We start from the raw sequence: 26,846 nt of genomic DNA on the forward strand, positions 1-26,846 counted from the left end.
CTCGTAGGCTTATTTGAACAAATCAGCTTATCAATGATCTGTACCAGGGCTATTGATAGGGGCCAGGAACATAACTTATTTAACTCTCGCCAGGGCCTTCCTCCAGGAGCACTCCCAAATTTAACCATAAGGTGGTCTGTGCTCATAGCATATCAGATGGAAGTTGTCTCTCAGTCCTCACTCTCACTCATGCACTTATCCGCTGGTCTGACAGTTACAGTTCATCACATGAAGACTAGAGGCCAAAGACGCATTTCCCTCACCCCGGTATCCAGACAGGCATGCGTTCGTGGGAGCTCTGAGTGTATGGTATACATAGCGCACGCACAGCGTTCACTGTCAATCAGCCGACCGTGCAACATACTCACTGTGAGTGTATTTTGAGTACTATCTTTCTATGATATAAAAGTCCCTTACAGGCAGAAACTACATCTCATATACCATTTCTCTCATGGAAGTAAGACGCTCAAGAAACAATTCAGACTAAATGTTACTGTTTTTAAGAAAGGACCTATCTCCGCAAAGTAGTTTTTACCCTTTGTTGAGTCCCTCCCCTCCATCCTCACTGTTGGGGCCTGGAGAGGCTCTCCATATTTCATACCTGGACTGTTACAACAGATTGTACATCAGTCTACTTGCCTCTTCCCTCTTCTCCAAATTACTGCCAGGGCCATCTTTCTAACATCCTGATCAAATCATGTTGTTCAGTTCTTACACTCCTCAGAAGAAAACAAGCCTTTTAGGACAGTAGACACAGCCTGCTCTGAGCTGCTACCCTCTTGCCTCCAGTTTGAGCCTCACTCCGATCCTCTTCCAGCGCGACCCTCTGTCCACATGTGCCTCCAGGCCAAGGCTCAGGGCTTCCCCAGAACCTCCTCTCTGCCCGCCTCCCATTCATTCTTCACATCACAGCTAAAGACTGTACCACTCTGACGAGCCTCCCCAGGTCTCACCCAGCAGTGGAGAACAACTTCCACCACTTCCACAGCTCTGGGATTAAAGCCCGTGGATGACATTTTAATGGTGTTCCCATGACTATCTCCCCGGCCATAGGTCTTCTCATCTTTCTGTTCTTAGGCCTGGCTTATTGTAGGAACACAAGACATACTTGTTGAAAAAGTGAACTGAACACTGCAGAGCACAACTGTCGTATAAAAACTATAGTAATCACTGGAGATACAGCCTTAAAGGCTAAAGGGCATCCGCTTTCCCCTGCAGCGTTTGGTCTGAGGGCTAGCAAAGCCTTTGAAAGGTATGTGGTAAAGCACATACCTTTTCTGAAGCCTCTCACCTCATCAATTTATATCTGGAAATGAAGGCTTTGCCACAGTCTGGCTGCAAGCACTTGTAAGGTCGCTCCCTGGAGTGGGAATAACTGTGGATAGTGAACTTCTCCAGGGTGAGGAAGGTCTTGCCACATAACTGGCAGGGGTAGGTAGCCATGGGCTTTGTCTCACACACTTTCCTTTTCAGATGCGCTGACCAAATGCTGTGCCATTTAAGTGCAAACAGAAGGACAGGACTGTGCTGAGCACGTCAGCAGAGCCCCAGCAGCCAACCGCCAGGCCCAGGGGGAGGCAGCGTTGTGGTCCCCGACCTGGATCTACCCAGACATGGGCCTCTCGGTTACCACTATCTCTGCTTCCTGTATCCTACATCCCAGTTTCCACGCGGTCTCAGGCTGAGAGGAGCAAGTCTGAGGCACAGATGATGTTCCCGAGCAGAAAGGCAGACTGCGTCACTAGAGCTGGGGCACGTCCTGGGTCACCAGACTGTGGAGAGAAGAGGAAGAGTTTCTGCGCATTAGCCGTCGGCAAACCACGCTTCTCGTCCACCCGTTCAGCATCGACTACCTGGACTCAACGTGTTCCTTTCAATGGCTCTAATGTGGCACACCTCTCCATCTTCCCTGCGCTTTAAGAGGTCCTTCTGCATGCGGACGCTCCTGTCTGTGCTTCTTCACAGGGGCAGGAGTCACTGCACAGTGCTCTGATGGCGGAGGAAACACACTTCCCCTTGTGATAGAGACAGCTATTTCCACAGACTTGGTATCATCTACTTCAAGCCACGAGCTCAGGTCAGTGTGAAGTTCAGTCTGCCAATTCAAAGGGGAAAATAAAACACCCGCACACACCCCCAGTGTGCTCGAGTGTCTTATTGGTAGAGAAAAGAGAGGCATCCTCGCTTATTCAAACCATTGGCTAGTCCTCGTCACTCACTGTTGGCAGAACATAAGTTGTTTATCACACCTGTTTAAACTTCCAGGGGATGAGACGAAATCATTTGTATGTATCTAAGTTGATTTGTTTGTGAGGTTACCGTGCAGAAGGACTCAAGTCTACGGCGTAAACAAAGTGGAAACAAAGCTAGTCTCATTCACTGAGGTGTTGCCTTTGAAGGGGAGACGAGATTCACACAAAGACAAGAGTGACGCCGGCTGGGGCACAGGTCAGCACATTCTGGTATGCAGGCACCATCTTCCAGGAAACTGTCCACTCCTCTTTTTCCCTTTAGTCTGTGGGAACACTTCCTCATTCCCCAGCCCCACCCAGCGGGGGCAGGGGGCAGGGGGGAGGGGAGCTACCTGCTGGAAGGCCACTCCTAGGAGACGGGCTTGCCGCCCTAGCCTGCCTCCAATCCCAGTTCTTACCATCCTTGCAACCCAGGCAGATCACCCAAGTCCAGGCTTTTCTTTTTCTGCCAACAGACCCGTCACTTGGGAGCCTTACGAGTCCAAAACAGCATCATGAACACAGCATCAACAACACAGGAAAAGCCTGGCTACCCAGAATCCCGTGCCATTCTAGCGAGAGAGAATTCTCACGCAACGGATGTTAACCTTTCAAGTGCCGATACTTTAAAAAAAAAAAAAAAAAGCATACCGTCTGCTTACATTAAACACATTGGGGTAACTTCTGCGCACAGGCCAGCCTTTTCTGAACTTTGCAAGTGAGCAAGGCATGTGTGTGAACCTGACCAATCTCGGCAGGCCTTCGAGGCGTCTAGTCCCTGCATCATTCATTTATTGCCAACTCTTTTAGAGATCTTTACTATTCAGTTAATTTTTACTTACCTCTGGAGTTATTTTCAGATCAGAAAGCTGGAGTCTAGCTAGATGAAGTTTTACTATAGTAATAGTTCAAGCATCTTTATATCAGCACCGGGCACATGCACACAGACAAACACACATTCCTTTTTTAAGGGGTAAAAACTGCAGGAAACTTTTCATGTTCCTCATCAACTAGCTCAGATGTTTTTAGTGTCTGGTCAGAGTTCACAAGGAGCCGGCACCAGGCAGATACCCCTGGCTGTCCTGCCCCACCTGCTTGGAACCTTCAGAGCTGACGTGTGCACTTTGACCTGAAGCTCCAAGCACTGATCCAAAGCCGGGGACGCCGGCGTTCTCAGCCAGCATCTTGGCACCAAACCTCCATTCTGATGGCAGCACACAGAGACTCCTCTGGGACCAAGTACGATTTGAACTGAGCCCCTGTCCCGGCCCCGTCCAAACCCCTCTCCCTCCAACTCCCCGTTCCCTCATCGTGTGCCAGTTCACCCCATGGCCCAGCCTCGAGGCATCCCAAGCACCCTGGCCACAGACAAAGTAATTCCTTCCAGGAATTCTATCCTGTGTGGCCGAGTTTCTGCTGCCAGGATTCATGGTGTGTCCTACTTTTCCATCCAGCCTGAGTCTGGCCATAACACTGGCCCATCCATAAAAGGCACAGAATTTATCATCATCATTAAATATACTCATTCACTTGAGATTGCTGTTTTCCAGGTCTATTTTAAGAGATTAAAATGTATACACAATATGAAGCTTGAAATTCATTTTTTTTTTCTTGTTCTCTTTATAGCTGAACTCAAAATAGCATTAGTCACTCAAGAGAAGGAGCTGGTCTGGTGGTGAGATTTTAAACATTTTCTCATCTACACCAATCCCCCTGCATATACACTCTAAATTGATTCTCCCTAACTCCTGCATTTATGAGAAATGACCAGTGTCCAACAGAACTTTCTGTGATGGAAATGAATGGCTACTGAACATTCAAAATGTGATGCTGAGAAACTGACATTGTCATTTAAGTCGCCACACAAGGCTACTGGCTCCTGTGCTGGAAAACACAGGAGCCACAAGAAGTGAAAGTAAGGCTAACGCTTTTCTCCAGACACAGCTAAGCTCTGACTCACCCTCATGCATTTCCCTGAAGCACAGCAAGTGTATATCCAGCTCCAGTCATTTGTTTTATGAATATAGTAGACAGATTCCCTGGTTCAAATTCCAGCTCATCCATTTGTTAGCGCCTAAGTTTCAGTTTCCTCATTTGTAATATTTACTTGATGCATGTAAATGAGCCAGTGGGGACAACCAACTGAAACAAGATGAATCTTAAAAGCACTCTGTAATCTAAAAACACTCCATACAAATATATGGTAGTATTTATAAACACTGGGATTAAAAGTAGAAACCATCAGCTGCAAACTGGCACACAGTTTGAACCACTCAGCTATGGATGTAATGGAAAAGAGAAACACATTCTCTCCCCGCATATACTTTATCACCCGTTACTCAGAGTTGGAGGAGCCAGGAGCCTGGATAATACACATGCTCCACACACACAGGACATACGAAGTTGCAAGTAAAAACTGGCCCAAGGTCTTTGTTTCTCAACAGATACCAACGTTTGCTCACCAACACACCAAGAATACAAAGGAAAAATCAGATTTTTTCAAGTAAAGAAAAAGTACCTGCCTGTTAGCATTGAATAAAGCTTCCCAAATCCACTTTCCAGTCACTTCCCTAGATTCAAAAGTCCAACAAGTTGTTGACATCACTACATTTCCCTCGGGCCTTCAAAGATGGTGGGTATACAATCAAGGCATTTTAGACATGACTATACTGTATTTAAATGTGAGACATTTCCTCCAACTCTTTCCCCATTAAACTTGCAGAGAACAACAAAACATTAAGTCACATAAACATTTTTACACTTATTTTACTTATTGCATTAATGTCTTTGCCCAAGACTTTTCTTATCTTTTTTAGTTTTAGGTCTCTGTGTTAAATACACCCAGTCCAACCCTACGTGCAAAATTGGTCCTCACATGTTGAACTCAATTATTTTATGACAGTAAGCATTCCTTAGTTTCTTCAGGAAGGCTTTTTTTAAAATGATGTATTCAAATTAACTAATAGTTATAACATTTCATTCACCATAACTGTGTATTTCATTAATATAGATCTTCAAATATAAATATTTACACTGTTTTAATGATATAATCACAAACTTCTATAAACATAGCCTTTCCCAACAGATTATAAATTCATTGTGGCCGAGGATCAAAGCCCAGCTATTTTTAAAAAATAAGCTGTGTGGGTAATACAACATCTCCCATCACCATGTACTTGATCAGAACTGGCTGGCTGCTGCTGATTCCAATCTTTCCTTGAAACCTGATAAGCTCTGGCCACACCCTTAAAACAGACTTGTGATGAACTTTCTATTATTTGGCCAACTGCCAACAATCCGAAACAGAGAACTAACAAAGGGATGGTCCCGATGATCATCAGTCTGCCCTGTGACCTGACATACAGATTGCATTTGAGTCTTTAAATATGGTAATATTTCAGCACCTGTCACCCTGGAAAAGAGAGTAAGTCTTCCCCCAAAACATCTCAGGACATAATTTTCAATCCCCTTGATTCTAAAAATACTGAGTGAGTGATACAGATCTGCCCGTGTGCCAAAGAAGGCTTGTGCCATCTGCTTCATTCTGTTCGTGCTGATTATTTTGGGGATGAGAGAGGATCAGATTGGAATAAGAACATATATATATGGCAACAGCCAGGAAGGACTGTGTTCCCTGAGGGCTGGTGGTATACGGCGGTGCAGGGAGAGGTCAGAACACAAGCGCCGCTCCAGGACGTCCCCCGTGCTGCGTAACACAATCAGCTAATGGGGCACAAGTGTTTTACAGCATCCTCAAAATAAACCATGACTTCTGGCTTCTATTTCCATTGTCCCCAGTGACACAATGCAAGGCCCATTTCTGGGAGGAAATTGAATTTCCATTTTTAGTCTTCCAACATGGGTACTCTTAAGTTGGTTTTGTTTTTTTTTTTTTGACTCCATTCATCACCGCTCCTTGTGGATAAGAAGGTTCTGTTCTAAACATTTCTTTTCCTCTCATACTCCTGAAACCTAGGATGGCTTTTATATAAATGTGTTAAGGTCAGTTTTAAAAGTTCGGTTTCTTCTTATACTCACACAATATGAAACAGCCAACCATGGAGCAGGGCAGGTGGAAATTCCCTGTTTATCTGGCTCCAGGCGGCTTCTAGAGAGGTGCTCCCCTCCATATTTGAAGGACTCTAGCAAGGACTAGAAGGACTAGTAGCAAGGACTACTAGTAGTCCTTGAAGGACTTGTAGCAAGTCTCTATCATGAAAAAGCCATCCAGAAATATCAGCAGGAGGAAGAAGATTCTCAGAAACTCCAGGTGGCTGCTACTGCTAATTTTCTATTATGCACATGTGATAGGTCTTGTACCTGAGCATGTAGATGCTAGAAGAGTTGGGGCTCATTATATGTCTAATCAGTAAAAGAGGACCTCCCGGGGCTGGACTCATAACTTGGTTGAGGATTATAGATGCGAGGCCTGTTGAGTCCCCTACCAGATGGCTGTGGCTGGCTTTTCAGCCTCCACTGAGAACAGAGGTTTTTACGTGGGGCCCATGGCAGAGCTTCCAGGGCCCATGACTCTGAATTCTCCAAAATTCTATGGAAAATTAGGAGGCATGTGTATTGCAGTTCTTGCAAGGAGAGGGACCATAGCTTTCTTCAGATTTTCTAAGGGATTCTATATTTAAACAGATTAAAGGGCACTGACTGACTTAGATGAAAAAAGAGAAAAACCCCCCTTTGTGCCATCAGTTCAGTTCGACTTCACAAAGTCACTGACAATTCCTAAGCCATGGGCCATATATTTTATGCCTCAATCCCTGCATTTTATCAGGTGAAGGTTAAAAAAAGGAGGGGAGGGGAGGACTCTATGACAATGTTCTTTGGAAATTCAAGCAATAAACAATTTGTACAAATTTCATTTCAAATAGGGGTACAGATGATAATGTAATAGATCCAATCATGGAAGACAGGCTTTCCTTTTGACTAGAGGGCAGGATGCCTTCCAAATCACAGGGATTCATTTGTCAGCATCTTTAAAAATCTGTTATTAAAGTGTGTATGCGTGTGTGGATCCTCAATAAAGTACTAACAGACCATCATTAAAATCCACAACACCTGAGTTGACACACCACTTGTAGAAGCTTCCTGGGTAGGTTGCATTCCAGGCTGGAGCCTCAAAGCCTGTCACCCTGCCTTGTCTGCAGACCTCTGCCCCACAGCGGCCCAAAGGCAACTGAGGCTGCAGATCAACCCACTGGCTATTTGCTCAACATGCTTGACATCCCTCATGCTTCTGTCTTTTCCACACTATGCCCCTTCCTGGACTCTCCTGCCACCCAGGATCTACCTGGCCAACTGCTGCTTCCCTCGTCATTCCTGGGCAGAGGAATGGGCACCTCTTCCACATGGTGAGATGGTGAAACGGGGAGACCACTGAGGAAGCAATTACGGAAGTCCAGGTGAGCCCACAGGGACTCGGGCTACGGGGGCCACGGTGGAGGTACCAAGCATGGATAACCCAGGCTCAGAAAGGGAAGACTGGCTTGGTGAGAAACTACCTCCACAGGGGGTTCCTCTGTGTTCCCTCCAGGACCGTTCAACACTGGGTACACACGTCCACTTTAAGTGTTTGAAACAATCTGCGCTTGGTGGTGGGAGGCACTGGCTCTGGCCCCCTTCCGCCCCTGCCCATCCTGCTGTGGGAAGCGCCGCACAGCAAGGCCCCACCTCCCTGGCCTGCCAAACCATCGGCTCTGCTGCCTACTGACTCTTCTAAACTGTCACCTGGAGAGACTTCATTTTGTTAACCCGTGACTAAACTCTTATTTTCTTAGAAATGAGGCCTAAAATAAGCCAGAAGGCTGAAGTGAGTTGTTTATAACATATTTAGAGAGAAAATTATACCGCAGCTTCAGAACATCAAATCTACACACTAAGAAAAATAGGAAAAAGGACAGGGTGCTGACCTTCTAGTCACAAGTAGTGGGAGTAATGTCAAGTTAAAGACGGCAAACTGAATGGAAGTATGCAGCTCCAGTCTCTCCTGAAACTCTAGTAAAACAGTGTTAATCAAAGTGTCTAATGGTTTATGATGTCTATCTTCTCTGTGAATTGTACCTTTTACCATTAAAAATATCCATCTTTGTTTCATTTAAAATAAATACATTTAAAAAAACAGTATTAATGAGATTTCACCACCACCCCTCCGCCCCCCAGCAAAAAACACAGCCTAAGATAACAGGAAAGGAGAAAACAGTAACAACGTTTTGGAAACTGGAAAGTACGTAAACAAGCAGGAACGGACTTAGCCATCCTCAGAAAGCTGAATTCTAAGGCAATGATGAAAAGCTATGAAGCAACCATCAAAAGGCTCAAATTTAGGCACTAGGAACTTCTGGAAGTAGGGATGCATGTGGGCATAGAAACAGAAAGAGTGGTTTCAAGTCTGGCAGTGCATTCAGCCCTCTGACCCCCTCCCGACAGAGGGTATGAGCAGTGGGCACTGTGCTGAAACAGGGTGAATTAAGTGGAAGTTTGCATACTTCCCCCTATTCGGTGATCAGAACAATGGCAGCCAGGCCTATTATACTCTCCAAGACGGGAGACTGAAAGAGTCTTCTCTGGGAAAGCTGACTAGCCCAAGAGAAAAGAGCTCACGACAAGGACAAATGGCAGTCCTGAAGGGTTTACCCGTATTACCCTACAACGAAGCCCTTGTTGACAAAGCCTATCTAAGTACACAAAGCTCCCATCAGCTTTTTTATGGCTCCACTCACAAGTCAGGCAGCTGAGCATCACCAGAAATCAGAAGCCAGCACCTACTAGGAAAAACCAACACAGAAGAAACAGAAAAAAGCAGCTAGGTTAAAGAAGAAGAAGAAAAAAACTGTATGGAGGAAAAAGAAAGCTTCAGAAACAACTAGCATTAATATTCTAGAGAGAACCAAGAGATCCCTAAATGAAGAACAGGATTTTAAAAAAAGAAAACAACAAACAATAACAAAAAGGGCAGTGACAAGTGTAAGACCCCAGGGGCAGGGGCAGGCATTTGAGTCGGACTTGCCGGGGGAACATCTGAGAATCTGCCATTTGAATAAACTCCCCTGATGACTCTAAGGCGCCTTTATGTTCGCCACTGTGGCTTCTTTTGAGGGTACCTGCTATTTTTACATCTTTGTTAGTTCTAGTGATCACCTGAAACTAGATTTAGCACCATGAAACAACCTTTCATAACACAGCTAATATAACTCAGAGACTAATTAACAGTAAAATCATCCATAGGTTAAATAGTTAAAATATATATCATTAGACTAAGAAGCAGGAAAGAAAAGATAACATTTAAGTTAATGAAACAGTTTACCATCTTTGCTTTATGAAAAAGGTGCTTATCATCACCGTTTCTTGTTAAAGATTTGTATTAGAAGTTGTGGTTCATACAATAAAGCAATAACAAGACTTAAAATTAGAATAGAATAAATATTTCGATGTTTACAGATGACTATCTATACAGAAAACCCCAAAGAATCCATGCATAGAATGTGAGAATTAGGAAGTCTGACAAGGTATTTGGTTACAAAAGTCAAAATACAAAATCAACTGCATTTCTAAATGCCAGCAAACAGAATATAATTTAAAATTAATTAGCCACAAAGCAAAGATATCTAAAGTAAATCTAACCAAAGATAAATAAAATAGTTATGGAGAAACTATAAAATTCTACTGAAAGACATAAAAGAAAACCTAAATAAATTGAGAAACATACCATGTTCATGAATAGAGAAATACAGATAGTATTATTGTAATATTCAGTTATCTAGTTATCTTCATGTTAATATACTGATTCAGTGAAGTTCTAATAAAAATTCAACAAGGTTCTTTGTTGGAACTTGACAAGATCATTCTAAACTTTTATATTGAGGAGGAAAAGTCAAGAGTAGTCAAGACTTTCCCCATTCGACTGGATCATGCTCATCATCCTATAAATTGATCAGAAAGGAAATGGTGAAAGACAACAGATAAAAACATGTTTTAAAAAGCTACAGTATTTAAGGCAGTATGATGTAGGCACAGGGTTAGACAAGTGGACCTATGGGAGTAGAATGAGTAGTCTAGAAACAGATCCCCTTTATATGGAAACTTAATATACAACAGGGTTGGCACCGCAATCCCTGGGGAAAGCATGGACTACTTAATACTTGGTTATCCATGTGGAAAATAAGGAAACTGGATTCCTACCATACACCTATATAAAATTAATCCCAGAAAGATTACAGACTTAATGTTTAAAACGAAACTTTAAACCTTTAAACCTTCAGAAGAAAAAATAAAAAGGTATTTCACAGAGAAACTCAAGTAGTCAATAAAACAGATGAAAATATGTTATCCAGGTTTCATCTCTTGTTCCACCATTAAAATCATTTCCCTTACATATTTTATTCTTTCGGGTCTTCCCTCTTCTTGACTGGCAAAACTTCAATCCTGATTAATCTGGGACCAACTCCACCCTACCCCTGGCACACCTTATGCCTGTCTCCTGCCTTTTTCTTTTCTTGTGTCATGCACTTATCACATCTGACATTTTTTGTTTTATTTCTTAACACACACACCCCCAATTAGACTGGCAAAAACCAGAAAGTCAGGCAAAACCAAGTAATGCCCAGTGGAAGGGAAAGAGACAACACCCAAGACTGGAGTGAGGCTTTTTGCATTCTAAGATGCTCTTTTCCTTAGGATTTAAGATATGATGCAATTAAACTGCTCTATAAAGACTCACACATGGAAAAAAAGGTGAAAACAATCATTGAAACTCAGAATGGATAAGAATTTATCCAGATTTCATCTACTGGTTCACCATTAAAATAATTCGCCCTATGCATTTACCCTATGCTTGTTGAAGGAATAACTTCTCTTACTTGGGGGATGAGGAGAGGTTTCATGGAGAAGCCAAAATTTAAGCTGAGCCGGCAACTTTACCTGGTATTCAAGGGGGAAGTGGTCTATTTCAGGCCAAGGGAATGAATCAAGACAAGGTACGTGAAAGTAACGACTTCAATATGACTGGACACGAAGGCAAACATGCAGGCACCAGGGACAGGCAGGCTGGGGAGAGAGACCCAATCAGGACGTGTCAGTGACGCACTTGCTCTGTGGCACTGGGAGGAGGTGGGCTTTTTTGCTGTAACATTTCAGCAGACTGACTAACCTGTTTAGTCAAGGGCAGCCACTAACTCCAGGTTCGTGTGGAGCTAAGAGGTAGACAGAGGAGGAGTAGAAACAAGTAGAAAAACGCCAGTGAAACACTGTCTCAACAGGAACAGGAGGCAGTGACGGGAAAGGCATAAACGGCACAAGAATCTAAGCCTCCCAGAGTGACAAAGACCACAGGAGCCAGACTGCAAGGGGCGGGGCATCCCAGGACCAGTGACCAGGGAGTGGGACAACAGGCATCTATTACAGCCGGCCCCCTTATCCACAGGGGATACGTTCAAGACCCTCAGCAGATGCCTGAGACCACCACCAAACCTTGTGTTTTTCCCTATACATACATACCCATGACAAAGCTTGATTTAGAAATTAGGCACAACTAGGAATTAACAACAATGGTAAAATGGAACCATTATAGCAACATACTGTGCTCAAAGTTGCATAAATGGGGTTCCCCTCTCTTTCAAAATATTTTTCCAAAAATATCTTATTGTACAAATGTAATGTCTTTTTCTAAGCACTTATCATGAACCGAAGCCGTAATGCTTGTGGTTTGAAGTGCAACAGCAAAACTAGCAAATTTTTTTCCTTCTTCCCAATTTCAGATAGAAGATTCCATCTTAGTAACCTAAGCATATGATTTTTCTCTTTATGAAGTTGTTTCATCTTTTCACTTAAAGGAAGCACTTTATGGCTTCTCGTTGGCTCATCCAAATTGCCAGCATCATCACTTTTGCACTTATTAAGTAAAACAAGGGTTACCTGAACACAGGTAACCCTGTGATACCCACAGTCGGTCTGATAACTGAGCTGGCAACTAATGACCACCAGGCAGGATATGCTGGGAGAGGAAAAGATTCATGTCCCGGGTGGGATGAACAGGCTGGCACGACCACTTCATCATGCTACTCAGAATGGTGTGCAATTTAAAACTGATGAATTATTTATTCTGGAATCTTCCATTTTGAGACCAAGGTTGACCATGGGTAACTGAAATCATGGAAAGGGAAATCTCAGACAAGGAGGGACCACTGTAGTCAAATAAGAATTTAGAAAAGTTTAAAGGCAAGAGGGGGAGAGTGATGGTGAAGAGGGAAAGAAAGAGCAAGACCCAGAAGAAAAACCTAGCAAAACCAGGAATTTGGAGTTTGGTTTTAGCTGTGTTGAGTTTAATGGTACCTAATGGGTATTCGGGGCTTCCCTGGTGGCTCGGTGGTAAAGAACCCACCTTCCAATACAGGAGACCCAGGTTAGATCCCTGGGTTGGGAAGATCCCCTGGAGAAGGAAATGGCAACCCACTCCAGTATTCCTGCCTGGGAAATCCCATGGACAGAGAAGCCTGGAGAGCTAGAGTCCACGGGGTCACAAAGAGAGTCAGACACGACTGAATGATTAAACGGCAGCAGCAGCAGCAATGGGCATTCAGGCCAGCAAGGAGATCTCCAGCACGGAGGAGGTGCTGAGGTTATCTCCAACTAAGTAACAGTGCATGGTACCCGAGGCTGCAGGGAAGTGGAGTCTGGCTTCTATAAATGACTTTATAAACTACCCTGGGCTCTGCGTGGGTGTGCTCAGCCTTGATCACCTGTGTTGGTCTTCCCCGGAGCGGTTTGGCGTGTACAGTGGGGTGTCCTGGGGGTAGGGTGGGGTTTGTTTTCTCTGCAACAGGTTGCAGCTAGACGGACCCCCTCTTAGGAGATCTTCTCTGCATCGTGGAGCCTGAGGGAAGCAGGCTTGTGGGGGCATGTAATTCTTGGAGGCTTTAAGAACAGAAGAAGCCTTCTGTCTTTAAACTCCCTCAGTTCCTCTTAGGTAAGACAGTGCAGTGACAAGTCCATGGTGATAAAAAGAAGCAAAATGAGAATTCAGTCTGCATTTTAAAAAACTTGATAAGATGTTCCAAATAATTTCTAGATGGTGATAGCAGAAACGAAGACCCTAACAGTTCAAAGATGCTGTCTGGTTGCCCACTTTCTCCTATTAGGAGAGGTAGGCCTCTTTCTTTTTTAAACAGATGCGAGCCTGTTGTTGTTATAATGTGTTTAGCAGATGGACGATAACACGTAACTGAATTTGTCAAGACCAGCCACTCTACACAAAGCTGGGGAGAGGCACAGGCAGACAGAGAGATAACGCCCATAGCTCTGTCTTGACTGGGAGGGGAGGAAGCACTGCAAACAGCACAAGCCCGGGAGTATGAGCCTCAACGAGCTGCGGAAGACTGAGAAAAACCAAACCTCCAAGGGCCAAAGGGGACTGCTGACCGGGAGCCAGGCTCCCAGAGGCGTCACCTGAAAGCAGCCTGTAAGGACCCCACTGCCTCCCGCACCTGTATGGAATGGAAGCAGGGGGGCTTACACAGCTCATGGCCCCCCAGACAGGGCCAAAGCACCTCAACGGGATGGTCACTCAGCTTAATATCCATCAGGCTGTGGGGAGGGAAAGGAAATATCCTTACAGAGTCTGAAATCCTCCCCATGCCTCCCCAACCCACCTCTTACACGGTGTTTTTAAACATGAACATTTAGGAAGAAACAGACAAAGGTCGCCAAGCAAGCAAAATAGGTATGTGCATCCTGAGAGGCAAGCGCAACGCCCAGGCCTGGTTCTCAGCTGAGATGGGACGGAATGTTTCAGGAAGACTGTTAATGAACTCTAGGTAGCACGCTGGGGGAGGTGGGGGGAGGGGTGAGCGCAGACTTGAAATCCAGACGAGAGCCTCTGGTATTAGGAGAAGATTTTCTAGTCATTAAAGTCAGTGGCAGGGATACTCCTTTGTGACAGCTGGAAACATATCCCCCTCCTCCCTCCCAACAAAGCTGCGACGATCCCCTTTACGCCCTTTGGGGTGTGTTTCTATAGCTGACAGTGGTGATCTTTCCTAGGACTCTAAGAGTAGGGCACCAAGGAACCAAACTTACCTAATTATCAGCCGGGTCTATTGTCCTAATACGGTGACTATTCTAGGAAAAAGAAAAGGCCAATTCCTTCCCAGGAAGTGCGTGAGGGCAAAGGCTCACGCTGAGAAAAGAAACAAGAAAAGCTCACAAGTCACAGGGGTGATGGGAAGCCAGATTCCTGAGTTCACATCTCTTGACAGAACCCTGAAAGTTACAATGTGTGATCAGGAAAGGATGCTCAAGACTTGAGTGGACTGTTTTGTCCTAAAACAACAGTCTCTAAATTAAAAAAATGAAAAAGGACTGAAAGTACAGAAAACAAAGTGTCAGCAAAGGGTTGCTGGGGGGCCAAATTAGAGGGGACTTTGTTTTTTCTCTCCGAATATCTGTACTTTCTAAGTTTTCATAATTTTGATACCTACACTGGGCTTAGAGCAAAGCAGGTGGAGAAAAGGGAGACAGTCTCTTTCAGGCCGAGGGAAGACCATGTAAAAAGCAGAGAGGCCTGGAGCAGGACAGGGCAGTGTGATCCCGTGGTCTAGTTTGGCTGGAAGGCAGGTGTGAGCGTAAGAAGAGGAGCAGAAGAGGGGCCTCTAAAGGAGACAGTGCCCTGAACACACTGCGGGGGCTGGTGCGCCAGGCAGAGGAACTTGGGAGCCAGAGAAAGGGAAGGTGTTGCAGAGACAAACTGCTGTGCACAAAAGTTACAAGTGAGGACCTATCCCTCCCCTAGGGATAATGCATAGCACATGTAACAATACTGTTCGCAAAATCTAAATAGTTCCTTTTTCTTCCCCACAAGGAAGTCCTGAGACCTAATCTGATTAACTGAATGGACATAAATGTAACTGGCAGTTTTAAAAGACAATTTACAGCTTCCCGCCCCCCACCCCCAAGCATTTTCAATGGATGAACATCCAGAACTCACCTGACCATAAACTGTGTACACAGTCAAGGGATAAAAAAGTAAAACTGCTGCACCCACGCCAACGCTCACTCCCCTCCCTCCAGGAGCAGAGGGCTGCCCACCTCTGCGGCCACCTGCCTTATTTATGGGACAGTGCTTGACTCAGAACTTTCTCTTTGCCTTTCCACAGCACATCCCATAAATTCAAAGAATGCCAAGCCAATTGTTCACCCAGAAACACTTGGTTAGAAATATAAAAATATGTATCCCTATTCCTTTAAGACACCCCGGTTTCTCATTTTGCCTTTGTAAAGGGATAGACATTTCCTCCCGTTTCCAGTTTAAAAGGAAACAGGGCTGGAGACACGAGGCAGTAACTTTTGCAAGTTACCGCGCTGCCTTCTCTGAAAGGGAGAAAGGAATGTTGAGGAAATGGGGGAGAGAGCTTAAAAAGAGTGGAACACTAACAAACAGGGCCTCCTCTCCTTTTCACCTTAAGTCTTTTCTCTCCCCCATTCACAGCTTTAGGTCCTTTGTTTGTTTAACAAACCATTACAATCATAGCTGGTTCAATGGGGAGGAATGCGAACCTCTCTAAGTAGCTGTCCTGGCAATCCACATGTGTGGTCCATCCCCAGCCCATCCCGATTCTGTGCTGGTCTGTGCTCCTGTCGCCCCGGGGGCCAGGCACCTTCCTTACAATAAGGCCCAATTTCCCGCCACATGCTTGCTGCTCCTTCCCAGTAGCCTAGAGCGATGCCTCACTTCCCTCCCTGCCTGCTGAGAGCGAACTGCCCCATCCAGGCCGCCTGGGCTTGTCCCACTCAGCTGCAGAGATGCACAGGGCCTAGGCTGTTCTCCACCCTCTGTCTTCAGCCCACGGACTCACCACCCAATACTGGCAGTCACATTCCAGGATCTGGCTGGGTATCATACAGTCTTTCAACGTCAATCGCACCGTGACCAGAAGATAAAATGGCAAGACCCGACCCCCTCCCCCAACTAATTAGAACTGCCTTTCTCAGTTCCTAGTAGATATGTTAGCCACGTTGGGATGGATTTCAAATTCTCGGCCAATAAATCAAAATACTATTTAGTAAGATAATTCTACTTCAAACAGAACCAAAATAACATTTAGTAAAACAATATTACATTTCAGTTGAATTCAAAGTCCTCTCAGGCTCCTTTGTCTACTAACATCCATCTAACAGCCTGGTTAGATAGGCTAGAAAGGCATCTTTAGCCCCACTTAACAGACGAGGAAACTGAGGTCCAGAGAATTAAGTTCTTTGTGCATACGCGGTAAGAAAAAGATACAACAGGTAATGAACTACACCAAACAAAGCACCTAATAATGCACAGGGTTAACTTCCCTTAAGGTCATGTAACCAGAGGCCTAACCTGGGTGTCTTGAGCTAAGCGGAGCATCCCCCAGTTCCACCTTGCCGTTGCCCCCGGCTAAGCTGTCTCCACAGCCTCCGACTTTGGCAGTAGCTTTTAGAGCAAAGCCTAGGAGGCTGGAGCTGGAGTCCCTAGGGCAACTTGTACGTGACTAGCATCTTCCGTAGGCTTATCAGTCAACATCTTCCACAAATGGGAGGCAACCTTTACACCTCTTCTTATGTACACAAGTTGGGAGTGGAGAAAGGGCAGCTTTAAAGCTTTTGAACTGACGGGTTGACAGCAGAAAATTCCAGAGATTTGCAGGTATTATCAGGGCTGTGGGTGGGGGAGAGCAGAGGATATGAGAAGTTGCTAATTGCAGGATCTGATTCCCTGAAACACAGAGGATCCTAATGCTTTTTAAAAAGAAAAGGTTAAAACAATGCCATTCTAAGGTACTTCACAGTTTGAGGGGGAAAAGTATTTAGCCTTTTTGAAGTGCCTTGAACCTCCTGCACATCCTTGACTTACTTTACTATGTGCTTCCAAGCAGTTACTAATACACATGCTCAGATAGAAATAATTTTTAAAAGCAATCAGAGCTTGCGTACCTACTCGGTGACAGGAAATGTCAGCTCCAAGGCAGTCAGGGAGTCCTCCCAGAAGGTTTGAGGCCTCAAACCTGTAAGAAGAGATCTTGCACACCTTCAGTGAGTGAAGCAAGAAAAACAGTCCCCCCCCCAATGTGGCAACTTGAGCTTGCTTACTTCAAAAGCATACATGCGTGCACACACAAACTGTGAATGTACAGAGGACATTCTCTACTGCTTTTTAGGTACTTTAATAGATGACAGATCAATTTCAAATTTTAAAATCCTCGGGTATAATACTTCAATAGACCCACCACCCTTAATCTTAAAATGTCACAGATATACCACATGGTAAAAGTCTTAAATATTGAGATCATCTGATATATTTAAAAGGTGTGCTAAAGTTCATAATATTGTTAACATAAAAGATTTTCAATAGCTCATATAATCTTGCCCAAGAAGATCTTTAAGTATTTATATTATAATCTTTGTCCTACTTGCAAGTGGATTAGAAAAACCCTGATGTTTCTCCCTGCCTTCTGCAAGTAGAGAAAACACAAGAAATTGCTTACATAAAATATTCAAAAGAGCACTCAGAGGAAATGGCATTTTTTTTAAACCAACAGTATTAGAATACCATAAAACAGGTATGCAAATCCATGCAATAACAGAGCCTAAAGCAAATTAAGAATTGAAAAAAATCAGCAACAACCAATAGGCACTCATTTTCAACAAAAGCTTCCTATCTTCATACAGATTTATCAAATGTGCAGGGTGAAAAGGCTGAAGTCTGCAATTTGCATACACGATTTAATGGTTACCAAACCCGACTTTGTTAGAATCACCAGGGCAATCTTTTAGAAATACACATTCCCAGGCCACAGAACAAACTAAACACAGACTGTCAGCAGCGCTGGGGCCCTGGGAACTTAGGTTTTCATGAAGTCTCCAGAAAAAGTCTACAGCCGGCTTCACACCACGATCCCTGATGAGCATTTGGAAACAGGTATCTCTGTTCACCAATTAATTATAAAAGTCGGCTTCTTCCAGCTAAGACTATTCCAGCCAGTCGATACTCTTAGGGGCAAAGCTTTTCGGGATTTTCTTTACCAGTACAAAGGCAAATCTATTATGTAACAGCCAATTATATCTCACCTAAGGGATTTATTCACTGGGTTGCCTGTTTGCTTAATTTGATCAAAAAGGCAATGTCCATTTATTATGAGTAACCTCCTTGTAAGTTACAAATGGAAATATTAGGGCCATTTTCAGACAACAAAAGTCTAAAAATAAGCCACCACAATTTAGGGAAAAAGCTGGAGGCGAGTAGGTTCTCTGAATCATCCAGAATATTTGTTTTAAATGTATTCCTTGCTTTGCATGTATAAACATGTCACAAATTGTCTTCATGGTCCATCTTTCATCTCAAAATGCTCAGCATTTATTGTGGTAGTTTAACTGGGTGGTCTCCAAAGGCCAATATTAATTATTTTAAGAGCTTGAAAAAAACATGAAAGCAAGAGAGTAGAATTCTTCTGGATGATTCCTCCTTTGCTCCTACCCATCTCACCCATGGACAATGCCAATTTACAAATTCAGAGAAGCAGGGGCTCTCCTCAGCTGCGCTAGAAAGGGCGCACATGACACGAAGTTCGCAAACCAGGCAGCATTGTCAAAATATTCAAATTATCACTAAAAGAAAGCGATTCCTTTCTGAATTCAACAATGCCCCTCGGACTCCGAGGGCTCACACAGGAGCTTATTCTTAAGCTGTTCAATGTAAGCAGCGCCAGTGAAAGCGGAGAACTCTGGCAGGGAGGAGATCAAGTCCCTCGGCCTTTCCCCCCTGCCATCTCAGCCGGGTCTAAGGCTTAAATAGTTAACAATGCAACAGAGAACCCGAACGCATGCATGGCCCCGGGGAAAATCCATGTGCAGACTACAACAATTTAATAAAGCGCAGAGGAGACAGGAAAAATAACACGTAGACATTTGACAGTATGCCACTTGCAGGCTGTTTTTCAGATCTGAAGTTTAGATTTCAAAAATCAGAGAAAAAGCTTCTAATAGGTCGGTTCTATTTAAAATAATAGTTTTTTTTAATGAACCTGTAACATAAAATATTTCTAAGTATATTCATTTCTGAGCTCCAGAGAAGCAGGAAAAATCACATTTTTCTAGAAAATGGGATGGGTGCACAGTAAACAGATCATGTATGGTGAATTGTCTTAAATAAAGGGGAGATATTCAGGGGGAAGTGATTTGTTTATTCAGTGATGACAAAAACTAAGGTTTCCTGAATCTAGAGCATTCGGATTTCTAGAATGCATTCTTGGCTGTCATAGTCTGTTTTTCTAGGCATTAGCTGCTGAGGGCTGCATTTTGAGAAACACGGCTTCTTCTCTGTTAATGAACTGGTTTAGCTGCCTGCTGAGCATTCACTGAAACCCGAATTGAACAAAGGGATTTCCCTCCAGTTTCAGCTCATTCACTTCAAGCTACTCCCGATTTCACTCAAGTAAATTCTTCAAGCTGACTTTTTTTTCCCCCCAAATGATTTGAGTGGGGAAGAACCGGGCAAGCCCTGACACCGGGAGGCCTGTCCCGGCTTTCAGCGAAGGAGTCCACTGGGTGGAGGATGTGCAAGCCCTGTTTTTGAAAAGTCTCTCAAATAAGTTCTTCCCGCCGCCCCCCCCCCCCCCCCCCCCCGCCAATCCAAGGACTATAATTCCTGATGGAAAGGAGCCCAGCCGATTTGGTAGATTCTAGACAAGTAAAGTTTACTTCAGTGAGCTGATCACTACAACTGAGATTATACCTCTGGAGTGGAGGCTGTAAACTGGATATCTGTATTCATCTCACAACAACCGAGTCGTTCTGAAGATGACCCCAGAGGCCCATGCTGTGAAAGGGTAACTGGGAGTGTGAACAGATCCGTGAGCCTGGCACCTGGCCCCTCCCTTCTAACACAATCCCTGCGGGGCTTCAGTCACAGCCCAAGGTTTCAGCTACTTCTTGGGGTCTTCAGTCCTGACCATCTACTATCTATCTTCTTCAACTATCAATCCATCTACTACAGTCTTCAGCCGTCAATTTCTTTCACATTTCAGACAAATCCACGTACCTCCCTCCTGCATCTCTCAGCTTAGATACTGTCAGTGGCCCTGAAGGCCCCCTGTTCTAAGCGGGGGCTCTGCACAGCTCACTCTCCAGCATCACCCACTTTAGCTACTGGCACTGCTATGTAATTAGAGCTAACATTTAGTGGATGCTCACCAGGTCATGGCCGTTGTTTTCATGGCTTTACTTAATGCTCCAAACAGCCAAATGAGTAGGGAGCATTAGCCCCACCTTACTTATGGGGAAACTGAGGCTGAGGAGCTCTGTCAATTGGCCTATGGTGGCATGGTCAGTGAGCCGCTGAGCTGGGCTTTGCATCCCAAGCGTGGGCTTTGAGAGTCCACATTAGTACCAGGTCACTCTCTTCACCGTGCTGCTTTCTGGCTGCTCCCAAGTCAGAAACCCTGGAGGCATACTAGATTTTTCTCACTGACTAAGCTGCACAGTCTTCGGGCTTATTGTCTCTCAGATGTGTTTCCTTCTCTTCGTTTCCATAGTTACCAGTGTTTGGGTGGTGTTTTGCCTTCATGACAGAGTCCAAATCAGTGCGGCAGGACAACTCTGGAATTTTACTTTGTTTGTCCTCCCAACAGTTTTCCTGTCTAGCTCATTTAAAACAGGTGCAGGCTTTGTAATTGCTTGTGTTTTAGCCCAGATGACGGTAGAAGCAGTCTATCCTTCTTAATGTCTAAACCCAGTGACGAGGTTCTGCCCAACTTCAGGGTTGGAAGGAGGTTAAGAGGGTGAGAAAAAGATAACTCTCCCCTAAAGGAAGGTGGGGGGCGCTTTGCACAGCTTTGTCCCCAAGGCAGGACAGAACCTTCTAGAAGACAGTGGCGGCTGTGCTCAGGGAGCCCAGGCCTGGGGCAAGAGCGTAGGGCTTCAAAAGCCCACTCAGCTACTCTCATCATACCCTAACTATTCTCATCATACACCAAAGGCCAGACCTCACCTACCAGGGGCCATGGAAACCTTCAGGCTCTAGGACACATGCCATGGGGGAGAGGGAGACACCGAAGAATGACTGCAATGAAATTTCTCTCTAGGTTGACGGAATGATGAATACAAAAGGGAGTACACTTCCTGCATGTTTGGCACGGGAGGGGAGTCAGAGTCAGACTTATGAGGGCGCCTACAGTGCAACACCCTCAGGGTCATGCCCATCTGTGCTACAGACTAGCTTCCACGGCGACCACGCAGAGCCAGGTTATTTCTCAAAAAAAAAAAAAAAATGCTACCCCTCTGCTGCAGAGGCAAAGGGACTCTGCAGAGGCACTGGGGTCTGTGCTTTGGTCCTGGGGCTGATAGAGAAGGAAGGAAGGAAGGAAATAAGGGCAGATGTTAGGAGTTTACTCACAAGATTAACGCCTCTGATTCCTATGCAAATAACTAGAGAGGGAGAGGCAGAGAAAGTTATCTTTAAGGCCTTTATCTTAAACTCTGAATTGCTTAAAAACCAAAAGAGAAAACATAAGTCTACCAGGGATTAGAAAGTGAGAGGCTGATGCTGCTAGACTCCTTGAGGCCCAGAACAGCCCTGCTTCTGAGCCTGGACATGCCCCCCTAGACCAGCCCACTGGGGACAGAGTGGGACTGTTGGTTCCCAGAAGATGGAAGGGAGAGTGTGCTGGAAACTGAGGTGTCAGAGAGGAGAAACCACATAAATGTGACAAATCTATTGATTCAAAGACACTGAGGTAATGGTAGGTCCTTGTGGCACCAAATGTCTACAGGGATTTGGACCCTGAGGTCAGTCACGTCCTCAAAACAAATTTCACTTAAATCCTGTGGCTGAACATCTGAGACTTTGGATGAGGCTCATAAAGTCCCTGATGAAAACCAGAGAGGATTCGAGATAAGCGGAGATGTATCGGCCAGGACACTGAGATTAGATCTTATAGAACAGGGAGCTCTGGTTGGCAGAATGTCAGATGTACAAGGACCAGCAAACAGGGGACCCCATCTGCCTGGCGCACAGACACCCATTAGGTGTGCCTGGCATGCAGGGCATGCCCAGAGGGCAGACAGACCTCAGACAGAAGGGGCCATCTGGGGAGCACGTGCCCCATCACAGAGGCTGGGAGGCCAAGCCAGTCCCCACTCCCTGCTCTGGTTACTAGGAAAACGAGTATTTTCTATTAAATGCTACCCACGAAGTGAACCCACAAATGGGGAACTTGGAAGTCAGGGTGGGTTGAGCAAGCAGACAGACGTTTGGAAAACCAGAGCACGGGGCCAGGGGTCTCACCAGGGTCCGGCCTCTGTTGATCTCGCTTCCCTTCTCACACTGGGGGGCGGGGTGGTGAGGGAAGATTGGAGGGGGCAGTCAACAAACACAGGCCCAGGCCCAAACCCTCACCACCCACTTTCCAATCTGTGGCACCCCAAAACTGAGCGGGGATGAGGGTACACTGCAAAATGGGGGCCCAGTCTGCTCTAGTGGCCAAAACTCAATTTTCATGTGGCTTCCTTCAAACGACTTACCAGCCTGGCAAATAAAGAGCTCATCAGGAAAGGGACATTTCTATGTACTGGAGACCGAGATCCCTACGGACTCCTCAGTCTTTCCGTTCTCAGACTGGCCCCCCTTCATCCTAGTCACAATGCTGCTGTCAGAGCGATTCTTCTAACATGCAAATACGCTCCCGTCACTTGGCCGTTTGGAATTGTTCAGTGGTCCCATTAACTTCTGTCAGTTGCAACCAAGAGTCCTGACTGATGCACTGCAAGTTTTTAATCAAGACAGCAATATGCTCAGGCTCCAGTTATAGAAAGAGACCTCAGACAGCAGACGGACAGAGCAGCCTCTGCATGTGTCCACTCTATACATTCAAACCAGTCAAACAGTAATTTCTTGGGAAGAAACACAGCCAACAATTTTGTTTTAAAAAACTGCACACAAAAAGACTAACTGCTGTTATTGAACACTGAAGTTTCTCTATAAAACTGAGTGTTCACAGGGAGCTCTAGATCTCTCCTGAGTCAGAACTTGCAACATTTTTGCATACTTTAAGTTGAATATACAAGGCAAACGGGAACCAGTTTAGGAAAACAACAAAAGATGATGATCACCCTAATGTGGTTCTAATTTACATGCTGGTTGTAAGTGTGTGTGTTTTTATGAATCACTTTTTAATTCCTGTGCTCAAACAAAAAAGAAAAAATTACCTTGGTAATGCCACATAATGGATCAATTAAGTTATTCCCCAAATAAAGTACACTTTGTTATAGTATAAACACGCATAATTCCCAGCGCTATTTTAAACACTCTGATAGAGAAATGTGCTTTATTTATTCATTGTAGCAATAATATTTAATACTCTCCTATATCATGCCTCGGTTCCCCTCAGGCCTTGACTACGTTCTTTTTGGGGAGTCAAGAAAGTTAAAAAAAAAAAAAAAGTTAATACTATTTCTTAGATAGCAACTTTCCTTACCTAAAAGTGGTGTATGATAATGAGTTTTACTCTCCCTTATTCTTTTACTAAAAGCATACTCTACCTAATACTAAGGTTGTGGTTCCTACAGTTAGTTAAAAAAAAAACAGTAAGCAAATGATAGTATTCTGCTAGACACAGTCTATGAAGGACGGATTGGGTACAGAGAGGACCGGCTATGGATCAGACGGCTCTGGGTCTAAACACTGGCTCTGCTACTTGCCACGTATGTAACCTCAGGCGAGTTCCCTAACTTCTCTTTATGCTGACATCTCTCTACCTGGCAGAGCTGTTATGAGATTACACATTACAGATGTACACACTGAGGCACAGTGATTGGGGCAGAGTCTGAAGTTTATGTACAAAGTAGATGTGCCCTGTTAATAAGTATCAAGAGTGCTTTTACACACTGGATAAGCTCACAATTGGGAAATATTAATAATTGTGTCAAGATACAGTACATCTAACAGAAAGAATGTAAGTTTTTGATTAAGTTCAATAATCTTTCTTTGATTTGGACCACCATGACACAATTCTTTTCTAACATGTTCTTGTAAAAGAAATTTCTAATTATGTCTTGCCTGCCTCAAAGTTTTGTATGTCATGTAGCCTAAAGACTCCTAAATTCTTAAGTAGCATAATATTATTAGCTGGGCTTTTAATGGCAATGTCACATGTAACTAGAGAAAACAATTACAATTGGACGTTGCATGAACTGATCTTACACATATCATGAAGCTACACAAATGACATATAGAAGCGATTCTGGCATCTCTAGATTTTGCTAGAATTTTTCTTTTGAATGTGTGGGTGGGGACGTGGACTAATTTCAATTGGAACCATTTGGAGAACAGGAACTTAAACACACATATCTAATATTCTCTTGACTTTGGCCTTTCCCCTGGAGCAGCTGTGAGCAGCCTTTCTAGAAGTCAGTCCCAAGAGTAAAATGAAATTGGAAGTGGTTTATCTAGTTTGAGAGGGGAAAAAGAAAACCTTAAGTATAAAATGTGATATAAGGAAACTTACAAAGAAGATTGGAATAAAAAAATATGGCATATTACAGTCAAGGACATTTTGCAAAAAAAATCTGTGGGGAGAGAGAGGCCAACAGTTATGGTTAAGCAATACCGTTAGCACCAGGGCTGCAAACAGGAGGAGGGTTCCTGAAGGGTGAAGAAGGCAACGGGCTTAAACAGAGAACTAATACATGTTACAGGAGAAAAACAACCAGAGTATAGGGTATGAAATTTAAGGCTCGAACTAGGTGTCATTATTTTGAAATGGGTGTTTAAAACAAATCATAATCTCCACATGTTTGGTGGAGAAAAATAAAAACTTCCGATAAATATCAGGGATCCCGTCAACCAGGAGTTCCCACCAATTTACCGCCACTGGATTTAGCAGCATACTTATTTCATAATCTTAGGAAATTTGGACAGGACATATGCAACTGAAAATCACCTCATGTTACGACGCTGGAGCATGATTTAGAGGCTGAGTTGTAACATATGCAACAGTCTAAATACGGTTCTAAATGGAGGATAATGCCCCCCCTTCAAGTTCCCCTAGTATTAATCTGTTTTCATTTGAAAACATCGTTTTAAATGTCAGGGAGGGAGGTCACAAGTTTCTAGTCAACAAGTCATGATCAATAAAAGTCAGTTTGTATAAAGCCCCTTATTTCTAAAGTTACATGAATGAATAAACATCAATGACAGTTCTTAGCATGTTCTCTTGATTTTTCTAAAGAGTGAAAAACAGGCTTTTGTATTCCCCAACCCTATTTTTTTCCCTCAAGGCCTACAGTTCCTCAAATGAGAAATCTCAGAGAGTGAGTGTTCTCTGGGACAGAAGCCCCTCTACTGTGGAAGGCTGTGGTGTGTGCTCCAAAGTAGGAGAAAGAGAACAGAGACTCACACTGGCCACGGCACACGGCCTGGACAGAAGTCAGAGGGTGTAGTGGAGACACACTTACCTTTCTAAGCTTGAGGTCCAGAGGACTTTCAGATGTGACCTGAAACAGAGGCCACACCAGATGTGAGAGCAATCCTAGAAGAGGAGGAAAAAAAAAAATCAAAAGGTTAAAACAAGAAAGGCACTGAGGAAAATCACACTGAATACTGTGTAAGGAGACATTCACACATAGGACGTAAGCTCAGGAATGCCAGATCAAAAACTTTGTCGGTATACCATCATGCCATATTCCAACCTTCCAGAGACACATCTCAGTTCTTACAGAAGTTTTAGTTTGAGACACGCAATGCGGTGACGTGAAGAGCTGCAGCCACGGTGCCAGGAGGCCCACGTTCAGACCCAGGTGTCACCGGGAGACACTAGAAACCTCTCACCGCTTGTGGAACAGCTCTCTGCCTCGGCTTCTCACCTGTAATGTGGAGGTGATAACCGTCCCTACAGCCCAAGGGCCTCCTGAGGATTAAAGGAGTCAGTGTGAGTGAAGTGCCGAACACTGCACCCAGGAAGCAAGCTGTACTGGTATATTTGCAATTCTTTTCCAGAGACCCCAACTCAAGGGAGACTGTCTCGGAGCTTCAGGAAGCAATCAGATGGTAATCAGAACCTTTTGTAAAAGGGTCAACTAAGAACATTATCCTCTAGGAAATGGGAGTGTGGACCCACGGGAGCAGGGCTTGAAGGGGCAAGAGGGGAAGACAGGTCAAAGAGCAAGGAAAGACCATTAAAAGGCAAAAAACAAACAGCCAAACAAAGAACAAAACAAAAACCTAAGACCAAAAGGAACCTTTGCTGAACTCCATTTTTTTTTTTTTTCCTTCAAAGACAAGGTTACTACTCAGGGGAGAGGCCTGAAGGGCAAAACTTGTTGACAGTAAGTGTACCCGTCTTTCCTGTCATTCAACCTAACCCATAGGAGGATGTCTCCTTCCAATGACTAGGTAAGCCCCCAACAGGTCTACTTTGTTAGATGGATGAAAACCATCTGAGAGGGAGGACCTGGTATCTTTCTGCTAGGAAGTTTGCCGATGGAGACAGACACACACAAAAACATGAAGACCTCATATATGCCGATTCCCAAACTTATTTTGAGGGCTTGACTCTTATTAAATTACTTGACATTCTTCTTCCTATATATGACAAC

General features: G+C 44.3%; 1 protein-coding gene across 17 annotated transcripts in view; it reads right to left on the reverse strand.

The window, feature by feature from the left end:
* PLAGL1 (PLAG1 like zinc finger 1) overlaps nucleotides 1–26,846 on the reverse strand; it is an 88,175-nt gene that overhangs the window by 4,709 nt on the left and 56,620 nt on the right. Inside the window, exons 4-7 of one of the 17 annotated variants that reach the window (XM_043456915.1) lie at nucleotides 25,707–25,780; nucleotides 17,193–17,263; nucleotides 1,631–1,772; nucleotides 1,292–1,489 (exon numbers count right to left, since the gene is read on the reverse strand). In XM_043456915.1, the coding sequence (XP_043312850.1) occupies nucleotides 1,292–1,443 (152 nt within the window). In that variant the 5' untranslated portion in view covers nucleotides 1,444–1,489; nucleotides 1,631–1,772; nucleotides 17,193–17,263; nucleotides 25,707–25,780. Of the gene's footprint in view, nucleotides 1–1,291; nucleotides 1,773–1,853; nucleotides 2,096–17,192; nucleotides 17,287–25,706; nucleotides 25,781–26,846 lie in introns of those variants that run through there. The other 16 variants (XM_043456913.1, XM_043456911.1, XM_043456908.1 and 13 more) reach the window with 16 other exon arrangements.

The sequence above is a fragment of the Cervus canadensis genome, chromosome 33 (assembly GCF_019320065.1).
Source record: "Cervus canadensis isolate Bull #8, Minnesota chromosome 33, ASM1932006v1, whole genome shotgun sequence".
In the NCBI taxonomy this organism is placed as follows: Eukaryota; Metazoa; Chordata; class Mammalia; order Artiodactyla; family Cervidae; genus Cervus; species Cervus canadensis.